At 34.7% G+C, this 11,641-nt stretch overlaps 2 protein-coding genes across 3 annotated transcripts; both read left to right on the top strand.

The window, feature by feature from the left end:
• Positions 1-1,052: 1,052 nt before the first annotated feature.
• Positions 1,053-5,227, top strand: LOC115705945 (protein NCA1). Its single transcript, XM_030633436.2, has 8 exons — positions 1,053-1,309; positions 1,451-1,793; positions 1,899-2,157; positions 2,287-2,432; positions 3,366-3,453; positions 3,547-3,693; positions 4,513-4,662; positions 4,750-5,227. The coding sequence occupies exons 2-8, from the start codon at positions 1,486-1,488 to the stop codon at positions 4,813-4,815; spliced, it is 1,164 nt and encodes a 387-aa protein (XP_030489296.2). The 5' UTR covers positions 1,053-1,309; positions 1,451-1,485; the 3' UTR covers positions 4,816-5,227.
• Positions 5,228-6,720: 1,493 nt separating this feature from the next.
• Positions 6,721-11,066, top strand: LOC115705935 (pentatricopeptide repeat-containing protein At2g19280). 2 transcript variants are annotated; one of them, XM_030633421.2, is made up of 5 exons: positions 6,721-7,040; positions 7,373-9,802; positions 9,900-10,074; positions 10,521-10,589; positions 10,683-11,066. In XM_030633421.2, the coding sequence occupies exon 2, from the start codon at positions 7,400-7,402 to the stop codon at positions 9,578-9,580; it is 2,181 nt and encodes a 726-aa protein (XP_030489281.2). In that variant the 5' UTR covers positions 6,721-7,040; positions 7,373-7,399; the 3' UTR covers positions 9,581-9,802; positions 9,900-10,074; positions 10,521-10,589; positions 10,683-11,066. The 2 variants fall into 2 exon arrangements, with proteins under 2 accessions (XP_030489281.2, XP_030489282.2); XM_030633422.2 differs by lacking the exon at positions 10,521-10,589.
• Positions 11,067-11,641: the final 575 nt, after the last annotated feature.

Below are 11,641 nucleotides of genomic sequence, written 5' to 3'. Positions count from 1 at the left end.
TCAAAATCGCACAACATCGCATAATATCGCTTAACATACCCCGACACGAAAGTCTACAACTTAATCGCACAAGATCGCACATAAATCGCACAAAAGTCGCAAAAACACAAAAACACATGTACAGACTCCAGACACGTCGCACAAAAGCGCACATAGAATCGCATAAAATCGCACAATAACCTAAAAACCCGTAAAAATCTCTTCGTTCGAAACCCACATTCATCCCACAGTTTTATTGCACAAATTATCCCCAAAAAACATACAAAATAACAACTTTCAATTCAATACCAGATTCAACCACAAATGTATGCATTTTAAAGAAGAAAATTCAAAGAAAAATTCCACGAAAACTAACCTGGATTGCTATGTTCGTGGGATTCGGACCGGTCTCCTTGTTCGCTCGGGCGTCGGTCGATGGGGTCGATTGGAGTGGGTTCGAGGGTTCGTCCGGGGTTCAAGGGTCTTCGGTTCGTGCCGTGGGTTCGTCGTCGTCGTCGTGGGTTCGTGGGTCAGGCTTTGTGGGTTCCTGGTCGTCTGGTGGTTGTTTGGTGGTCGACTGCGATTTTGGTTGTTTGGTGGTCGACTACGTCTGGTGTGGTTGTTGTTTGCAGCGTCGGTGGGGAGAGGGAATGAAGAGAGAGAAGGTAGAAGAGAGAGAATAGAGTTAGAGGGAATGTGAGAAGTTTGAAAAGACAGGGGTATTTTTGGAAGATAATTAAAAGATAGGTATAATTTTTTTATGTGTAATAATTGGGTATAATTAAACACCCTATCTAATTTTTTAGCATAAATTATCAAATTTCCCCTTTTATTTTATGTTCTTGTTTTATTCCGTAGATTTCATTAATTAATACACCTCATCAAGTTAACAAACACCTAATAAAATAAGTATGTAAATAATCTGTGTATGCTATTTTTAAGAAAAAAATAATGTTATTTATCTTCTCATCTTCTCTCCCCACTAAGCCCCATTTGTCACTGTCAGGCTAGATATTTTTATTGATCAAATATACTTATTTTTTATTTGTCTCCATATTTTGTTAAAAAATTGTATCCATTTAAAATTGAATTATTATTATTATTATTTAAAAAAGAAAAAAGAAAAAAGAAGGGGTGATTTCGGAAAAAAGAAAGAAAGGATAGATCATAGATATCTATTCTAATTTGTAGATAGAAAGCTCAATAAATTAAGCTCTCGCATCTTCCACCGACCGCAGTTTCACATCTCATTTTCTTTTCCAGAAAACGAAGATAAGACAAGAATAAAACGACGTCGTCTCATCTCATATAAACATTATACTATTACTAGGTAAGGACCTTCCTCCTCCTCTGATTACACAGAAGCTCATTCTTTTCTCTTTTACAAATTTTTCTATCTTAAGATTATATATAATTACGCGAAATTAGGGGTTTTTATTTTTATGATTAAATTTTGTGTTTTTCTTCTTAGTTGCGGATTGAATTGAAGAGTAAGATTTGCAGAAGATGACCACGCCGGTTTGCCCATTTGTGAAAGCCTCTCGCCCTGATGAGACTTCTTTAAAGAAATGTCCCTTTGGATTTGATTCTTCTAGTACAACTACTGCTGCTGCTACTAACGACAAAAACAATAAACCATCACAACCCCACAAAAAACAACAATCACCATCGCCATCACCAGCAGTGATTGAGGCAAAATGCCCTTTTGGATATGATTCTCAGAAACTGAAGATTGGCCCACTTAGCTGCGTCATATGCCAAGCCCTTATCTTTCAATGTAGCAGATGTGTACCTTGTTCTCATGCTTTTTGCAAGTAAGAAACTTTGTATTGATTGATTAATATTTGGTTTTGTTTTTATAGTATTTAAATTTTGGTGGGTATTGATTAATATTCATTTTTGTTGTTGTTGTTGTTTAGAGGCTGTATTTCAAAGTTCAACGACTGCCCATTGTGTGGAGCTGATATAGAGAAGATTGAAGATGACGAGAAGATCCAGAGCTTGGTGGATCGTTTCATTGAAGGTCATGCTAGAATTAAGAGAACCCAGGAAATTGATAGTAATAATACTGAGAATAATAAAGAGGAAGGTGTAGCTGAATCTCCTAAAAACAAGACAGTGATTTATGAGGATGTGTCTTTGGAGAGAGGTGCCTTTTTGTTTCAACATGCCATGAGGGTCAGTCTTTCTTGCTTTTCTGCTGGTCTATTTAACGTTATTCACATTCCTTTTAGTGAATTCGGTATTGGCTAGTTTATGTTGCATTTTTTGGTTTATTAATAGCTGGCTTCTACATTTCACTTGCAGGCATTTCGGGCCCAAAATATGGAGAGTGCCAAGTCCAGGCTCAGTCTTTGTGCTGAAGACATTAGAGATCAGTTAGAAAAAATGGGTAACACCTCCGAGTTGTGTTCTCAGCTTGGAGCGGTTCTGGGTATGCTTGGTGACTGCTGGTATGTCCTCTCTCTTACTGTGATCTTCTATACTCATTTGTACCAGTACCGCTTTTGTTGGCTGATGTCAAAGCTTGAAATTTTAGCTTATTGCTACTGGTGTTGAGATGAAGAGTGAGAATTATTTATTGTATCCAGGTATAGTGAGATAGTGAAGAACACTTCTAGTTAAGATGTTATGTCTCAAGCATTTAGTTTTTTGGGAATTCATTAAGCTGCAAGCATTAGAGTTACCTCTGTAGAACCAGGTGCATTGGTTGTCTCAATCACTTTTAGCTTGAGATTCTCCATCTGTGATCTTCAACCTATAGTTTGAGTTGTGCTTAAGGGCCTCCTTGAGATGCTTTCATTTATGCCTTTTAAATAGTCGAAGATGAGTAATAATAAGACTTTTCAGCCACACTATTTGAAAGTGTACTTTCCAATAGTTTTTAGGATATGAATGCACTTATTTCATTATCATTAATCTAGTAAGACAGTAACCGTTGAACATATGAAAGTTTGAAATACCCTAAAACAATGTCGGTTTTGATTGAAGTTCTTGGGGTTGGAGAATATTAAGGTAGCTGTTGAATTTATGATTGTTTCAAATACTCCCAAAACAATATATGTATTTTTCATTTGAAGGTTCTGGAAAAGGCACGTAGGTCTAAGCCTCTTTCAAAATAGATTTCATTTGGGTTCAGGGAGCCGAAGACTTGCATCTAATTGCTGTGCAGACTTAGATTGATCTTGAAGTTGAAGTTACGTATGATAAATTCCCCACCCTAACCCCCCCCAAAAAAAAAAAAAGAGAGAGAGAGAGAGAGAGGAAGGAAAGGAGGGGGGAGGTGGGTTTATACTTCCATATTTTTCATTAAATGAGCCTAACTATAGTCTTGTATTCTTAAGTGATTGTTTTAGTGCAGGCCTAACTTATCATTTCTGTTGCAGTCGAGCAACAGGTGACACCACTTCTGCCATCTCTTATTTTGAAGAGAGTGTTGAGTTTCTATCTAAGCTACCAAGAAATGATCTAGAGGTAATTCATAAGAGCCTTATTATGTGAAGTTGACATTTTACATCTCATCCAAATTTCTTAATCAATGCAATTCATTTTTGCATTATTTTGTAGATAACACACACACTTTCTGTTTCACTCAACAAAATTGGAGATCTTAAATATTATGAAGGAGATCTGGAAGCTACAAGAACTTACTATTTTCGGTCTTTAAATGTTCGACGTGATGCTGTAAAGGACAATCCAAATGTTCCTTCTCTGGTAATCAGTTTCTTCTGCCTTGTAGTTTATGTTATCATACTTATCACTAACTTTGTTTGGTTTGTGTTAAAAATTAAGCTTTCATCATTTTTGCAGTTTTCTAGTTTGGTATACTACAGTGTATAAATATTACCATTGAGCATCATTTGAGTCAATTTGGTTATCTGCCTGAAATTTATGATATGTCGTTTGTTAATAGATGAAAATTGGCATTGGATTTGCAAAATTTAAATAAAAAATCTTGTGTTCGGATATGTACAACTCATCGTAAATTATGGCCATGAAATGACCAGCTATTTGGCAGATTTACCGAAAGTCCACCCAAGAGGGATAGCTCAAATGATCAGGCATGTGGTTAACTCCCACAAAGTCTGAGGTTCGAGGCCCTCCTGGGGTATCTACATGCATAAAAATTGCTATAGTTTCATTCCTAAATATTGTAGGGGTAGGCGGGAATTCTATTTTCTGAAAAAGAGATTTACTGAAAGTCCGGCAAAACTAATTAAGTAGAAAACTTTTTGGATAATATATCTATGTGAAATGCATATCTGTCTCAAAGTCTTTTGATGGTGGGTGAATGTGAAATCTTTTTAAAGTTCTACGTCACTTTCTTTCTTCCCCTCTTCCACACGGCCATGCTCTAGTATATTAAGCTCGGAATGCTACTTGGGGCTATCTCGTTTGGTTAGTGTTTTGAGTGTGTTCGGGTGGGGGAGGGTTCAAGTCTATTGTACACGAACATCTTCTTTTACTTCCAAGATTTGTTTGTTGTTAACTCTGGCATTGTGTTGTTGCACTCTCCCTTCCCCATAATTACAGATTCTGGACCTTGCTGTTTCACTTGCAAAAGTTGCAGATGTGGATAGGAGTTTAGGGAAGGAGGATGTTGCCATCAATGGATTTCAAGAAGCCATACAATTGGTGGAACCGTTGAAATTGAAACCCGAAGAAACTGGTCTTCAGAAACGGGTAAAGTTCCTTCCTTTCTTGTCTGAATTTTATCTTGGTAGTGTTTTCAATGCTGATAATTAATACGAATACTTGTTTGGATACCAGCTTGATTCAGTGCTAGAGTTCCTTAAAAGTCAAATTGTGGAAAAAGAAGCTGAGGCAACTCTCTAATTGAGCTGTGTGTCAACAGAGAGAGAATAAATACAAGCATAGACAACCTGAGGAAGATGGAGTAGTTTCAAAGTGTTAGCTTGAATAAAGCGCTGGTGTTATTGTGTATTATTATGGTTGAGAAACTTTTTCTGCTATTATCTAGTAATTGTATCTCATCTCAAGTATCTGTATATAAAAGCTTATCTGCTACTGAACTTGAACATGAACAGAGTAAGTGCACAAGCATCAACCTTGCTCCTGGATACACTGGATTTGTGTTACTCCTTTCCTTCCCATTTGTCTTTGCCTTATATACCCTGTCACTAAACTCCTTGTTTTACTACTCAAGTCAAAGAGAAAGGAAAAGTCTTGTTCGATTAGTCAAGACCATGTTAGAAATCTATTTAATGGGGTCTGTTATTTTGCCTTATATGATATTGTAATTGTACTTATATTATATATGTTTGGTATTGTCTGATATGTATCAGACAATATGCCTACGAGGTATCAGCACCTAGTACTAAAACAGTCCTCCAACAAGTTCTTATAACATTACATTAGCTCCAACGCTGCTTATTTTGCTGGCAGTGGCGCCTTAGAGAAGAAGATATACTAGGAAGTTGATATTTATTTATATATTTTTCTAAAAAATTTAAAATTAATTTTTTTTATCTCCACAGTCCACACGCCCCTAAACCTTTCTCAGTAAGAAAAATGATTTATACCAAAAGAATCGATTGTTTTTGTTTTTGGGAGAAAAATAGAAATTTTACACAATTCATTAGATGATAAATAATAGGGGTGTTCATCCGATCCAATCCGCACTTAATTTTTTGGTCAAACAACATCCAATCCGCACTAAGTGCGGATTTTATATTTTGGATCCAATCCGATCTGCATAAGTGTTTAAATCCAATCTAATCCGCAATAGTGCGGATTGGATCGGTTATTTTTTTAATAATAAATTATTTAATATTTCATAAAAAAAAAATATAAAAAAGACTATTGTTTCTTAATCTTCAATAATAATCTATTTCCATCTCTATTTATATACAAATTAAACCAATATACATATATATATATCAATATATATATACTTATCTTTAGATTTACACTAAAATATACATGTATCTAATTACTAAAATTAATATATATATATATTTAAACTTTATGTGTATGTATCTATGTGAATAAGAATTATTTTTCTTGTATTTTTTATTACAAAATAAATAAAATGCACCAACTCAATATATTACTAAAAAAGATTAAGAAATTAAAAGTTTGTGTCTTTTTTTAATTAATATATATTACATATTATAATTTTTTAAAAATATATGTAATTAAGTGCGGATTGGATTAGATCGGTTACTTTTTGAGGTCAAACAACATTCAATCTGCACAAGTGCGGATTTTAGATTTTTCAATCCAATCCAATCCGCACAAGTGCGGATATCCGCATTTTGCGGATTGGATTGGATCGGATACTTTGTGAACACCCCTAATAAATAATATTGTTCATATAGTATAATTAATAAAAATAGGCTTTTTTTGAATAGGCTAATTATAGGCTAATTATATAGTTTACAATAAGAAAACCCTAATAATGTTGTTAGCGGCGAAGCTCCAAAAGAGAGTTCAAAGTTTTTTTTTAAAAAAAAAATTGGATAATGAATTTTTTTTTAATGAAAATTAAGCATACCTATATCGAGTTAAATTCATAAAATATGGAATTAATTAAAATCGGAGAATTTCCCCAATCTACCATCTTGAACCACACACTAACGACCCAAACTAACTTTACTACATTTTATTTTTGAAAAGTGACGCTGTAATAAAGTAAACAAAAATTAATTTATTCAAATATTCATAAAAATATTTAGTTATTTACTATTTTATTATTACACTTTCAATTTTTGTCATAAACAATAGAAATGCTAAAAGGAGTACCCAAAGTGTAACAATGCTCCTTAAACAATTGCAAATAAAATCACACTGAAAAGCGAAAACCCAAGACATTATTGGTAGTAATGGGTAGTCATAGAATAGAATCGACTTCAATAGGAACTCATATGAACAAGTTGACTGGTTTTCCCGACAAAGCTAACTAGCTAAGGCTTACGAGCCTTTTCAGCTACAAAATCTTACCCACCTCACACTCTCACACTGCTTTCACTTTCATCCACAAACCCTAACTTCTCTCTCTGCCGCCACTCCAGTTCCCACTCCCCCACTTCTCTACCTCCGTGAGTTTCTCTTTCTTTTTCATTTATTTTATATATGATTTGGTTTTAAATTTTAGAAATGTAGCACCAACCTTAGATTCTTGTGAGTGAAAATGAAATTCCGGCTATTACTCTCTGACCTGGATTTGAATGGAAAATTCAAGAAATGTTTTCGTACCTTCTATGATTGACATTTTTATTTTTAATTAGAGTTTTGAGAATATATCGTTTCATGTGAAACTCACTGTTTGGTGTTTCTTTAATCAGTTTTGAGAATGTTTATATATAATATACTTTTCTGTTGTAGTAATAATTAATGCCTATTTCCATGTGAAACTCTCAATATTATGCAGCTACCTTTTTCTGTGTTGCGATTGTTCATGAAAAGTTTATCTTCCATCTTGAATGAGTGCAAAACTGGAGCAAAGCTGGTATTCAGGAGCCCATTCATATACCATTCATTCAGGAATATTGCATTGTCCTCCACATCTGTTTTGGAGGATTCATGCCTATTGTCTGATGATTTCATTTCTTGTGATGATTCCAAATTGCTGGAGGCTAAGCACAGTTCATTTAAAGCCAGAGAAGAATATGGGGTTTTTTCTGGTGGAAAAGATGCGGCTGAGGTTTGTGAAAAGGGTGTGTTGTATTTCAATAGTAAAAAAGCAGAGGCTCCTGAGGTGATGGATATCTTTAGAATACTTACGAATTGCGGATGGAACTTGACATCCCGAAATGGGTACAGTATAAAACTGAATGAGTTCAATATCATAAGGATCATTGATTATCTGTTTCAAGAGAGTTCCAGTGCCAATCTTGCTTTGTACTTTTTTAAGTGGTCAGAGAGCTTCATTGGATCAAAGCATACTATACGGTCAGTATGTAGAATGATACATGTATTGACTTCTGGGAACATGAAGCATAGGACAATGGATCTACTGCTACGTCTTGTGAGAGAGAATGTGGATGAGGAATCACCCAGTTTGTTGCTAGCAGTCCTATATGAAACCCATTCTGAAAGAAATATTTTAGAGAGTGTATGTAGCATGCTTGTTAATTGCTATATTAAAGAGAACATGGTAAATAAAGCTCTTAAGTTAACATGTCAAATGAAGAACCTCCTTAGTATCTATCCGTCAGATAGGGTTTATCATGCGTTACTGCGGGGGTTGATTGGATCTCAGCAGTTGGAATTGGCATGGGAATGGTTGGATGATATCCAGAGTAGAGGAATGGGATTAAATGCTTCTACAATTAGCTTATTCATTCATAATTATTGCAAGGAAGGTGATCTTGAAAGCGGCTGGAAATTGCTTTGCCAAATGAGAAAATATGGGATGAAACCTGATGTTGTTTTGTATACTATTATCATTGATACACTTTGCAAAATGTCTCGTCCTAATTTAGCCACCTCCTTGTTGTTTAAGATGATTCATTTTGGTATCTCTCCAGATTCAGTGTTACTAAGCTCAGTTATTGATGGTTACTGTAAATTGGGACATATGGAAGAAGCAATTAATATATTGAAGGTTTTTAAGCTTCAACACAATATTTTCATGTACAATAGCTTTATATCTATGTTATGTTTGGATGGTGACATTGTAAAAGCTTCTAGAATATTCCATGAGATGACTGAGTTTGGCTTGTTGCCAGATTGTTTTAGCTACACAAGTATAATTGGAGGATACTGTAAAGTAGGGGATATACAGAAAGGCTTTCTATATCTTGGGAAAATGTTTAAAGTTGGAATCAAACCATCAGTTACCACATACACGATACTAATTGATGCTTGTTGCAAGTTTGGAACCATGGAAATGGCAGAATGTTTGTTTTCTAAACTGGTGACAGATGGTTTGCTACCTGATGTTGTTGTATATAATACATTAGTGTACGGATATGGAAAGAAGGGACAGTTACAGAAGGTTTTTGAGCTTTTGGATATGATGAAATCTTCTAATGTATGTCCTGATGTTGTAACCTATAACACTCTCATTCATAGTCTTGTGATAAGAGGTTACGTGAATGAGGCGAAAAGTGTTTTAGATGAGCTCATTCAGAGGGGTTTTTCCCCAGATGTTGTAACATTCACCAATTTAATAGACGGGTTCTCAAAAAGGGGGAGCTTTGAAGAGGCCTTCCTGGTGTGGTTCTACATGAGTGAGCACCAAGTGAAGCCTGATGTTGTGACTTGCAGTGCTATCCTCAGTGGATACTGCAGGCAACACCGTATGGAAGAAGCCAATGCTTTATTTCAGAAGATGCTTGGAATTGGATTGAATCCAGACCTAAGGCTGTACAACATTCTCATTCATGGATTTTGTAATATTGGGAACATGGATGATGCATGTAACTTGGTGTGTAGGATGGTGCAGTGTAGTATTCTTCCAAATAATGTTACTCATAGATCCCTAGTGCTTGGATTTGAGAAGAAGTGGGTTAAGAAGCCTGTAGAAAGTGTAGGTTTTATATTGCAAGAAATATTGCAGAGATATGGTACTAATGTTGATATAGATGAGTACTTAAAGATGATAGAGCAACCGGGTCGCTATAAAACTTCATAAATGGGGTGAAAGCTGAAACAAACAATCCAATGAGTCAGCATAATCGAGCTAGGCACCTGTGATTCTTGGGATCGGAAGAAAACAAACATCTTTTTCATAGAAAGCCATGAATTCTCATGTGCTTACACCTAGAGGTCATGCTCTAGTCTGTTAGTTGACTCTATTTTCTTGCGAATCCAATACTAATTTAGTAAGTGGGATGGCCTATAAGATGTTGCTAAGGTGCTGTAACGTATCACTGTTTCATCATCATCATTATTTTTTTTTTTTTTTGTAATTTCTGAGCACCAATTTACTCTGATATATTTATAAATTCCAGGTGGTTTTGTCATTTCACTCGCAATAACCTTATCCAGCTAGTGGTGCCAACCTCATTAGGAAACTTAAAGTGAAGGCCTAGGGTGTTGAGTCATTTTTCCAGTCAATGACCTAGGATGCTGAGTCATTTCACTCAATGATGATATTAAAAGATGCTTTCCATTGTGAAAATGGCGGTATGTTTCTAGCTTGACCCCCTCCTCCTGTTTTCCATGCCATAATAAACATATATAGTAGCATTACTCATATACAGTGGCTTCATTTGTTAAAAGGAATATTGTAACATACTTGTATTACTGTTTCAGTCTTCTAGATACTAATCACAGAGACTGTTGGCACTTATTTCAATTTTAATCATGTGTGGTAGTTCTGAAGTTGGGTAGAAAGGTTATTTTTAACAATGTGTTTCTATCAAATATTACGAAACAGAGTGATTTTTGTTACTTCTTTAGTCAGTCAAAATACTACACTCCTCTCCTACATTAACACACAAAATGTACTGATACAACAAAACTATATTTCAGTACATGTGCTCTTAGGCTTCTATTTCAGGTTATGTGCATTTTGGTTTTGTTGGTGCCCACTATAGTATTCTCACTTGCAAAAGTTTCATACATGACAGGTGGCAGGGTTGGTCAGTTAATTGCTGTAATATTTGACACATAAATAAAAGCATTTGTTTATGAATATGGTATATTTTTCATTAGTTCACTTTGTTGGGAACTGAAGTTTGTTTCATCAGTTCGCGTTTGGCTGATTAAGTCTCTGAAAATTCAACTTGCAGAGAAGCTGCAGTTAAGTTCACCAAATTCAAGCTAAACTTTACTTATGTATCCTAACAAAGGTTGAGGTGAAGAGCTACTATTTTTAATGTCAGGTGATAAAATCTGAGGAAGACTCAGAACTTTCCATGGACAGGAGACTTATGTGCTTCGGCAAGTACTGTAACCGTTTTCGTTACTTTTCGTTGATACTATTAAAATTGTCACCAACTTTGGTTCGAATGTGTGCATGTAAGATGAATCTCCATTGTTAGTTATGTTTAATTTATTTTTCACATTTGGATTTACTCTCATTGCTTATTCTATTGAAATGTAAGTCCACTGAAGTTTTGTATACACGTCGATCATTTTAACTTGAAACCAAAAAAATAAATCATGTAACCTCTCTTTTGTTTCTTGGGTCCTACAGGTTGATCATGATATTGACATGGATATGATAGTGTTGAGAGGGTCTGTATTTTGAAACTTATGTGCTTTAACAATTAATACTTCATAAATTCATTTTTTTTTTAAAAAAACTTCATAAATTTTAAAATAGGTAAAATTATTTAGAATAGGTAAAATAGGTAAATTTTAAGACTTATTTGCTTCTTTTATAAATTGACAAAACTGTTTCTTTTCTTGAGTATCTTATACGTAAGGAGCATGCGGTTTCATTAATCTTTTGTTCTTATCTTCATAAATTCACAACCACTCTCTAATTCCCATCTTCTTAAGGTCATGTCTAGTATTAACAGTATCTTCAGACTTTTTATTATCCAAGATGGTGTCAAGAAAACTATCACATATATTCTTCTCAATATGCATGAAGTCTAGGCTGTATTTTAATTTGAGTGTACTTTAGTACTCAAGTTCGTAAAAAATACTTTTTCTTTTCCAATTACTTTCACTCACACTTCTTTTTCATTTCAATTCTCCAAAACTTTTATGTTTTCTTGGGATTTGAGGTGGTAGAGCGTTT

Source organism: Cannabis sativa, chromosome 1 (genome assembly GCF_029168945.1).
Source record: "Cannabis sativa cultivar Pink pepper isolate KNU-18-1 chromosome 1, ASM2916894v1, whole genome shotgun sequence".
Classification (NCBI taxonomy): domain Eukaryota; kingdom Viridiplantae; phylum Streptophyta; class Magnoliopsida; order Rosales; family Cannabaceae; genus Cannabis; species Cannabis sativa.
This window is presented reverse-complemented; position numbering and strand designations above follow the sequence as displayed.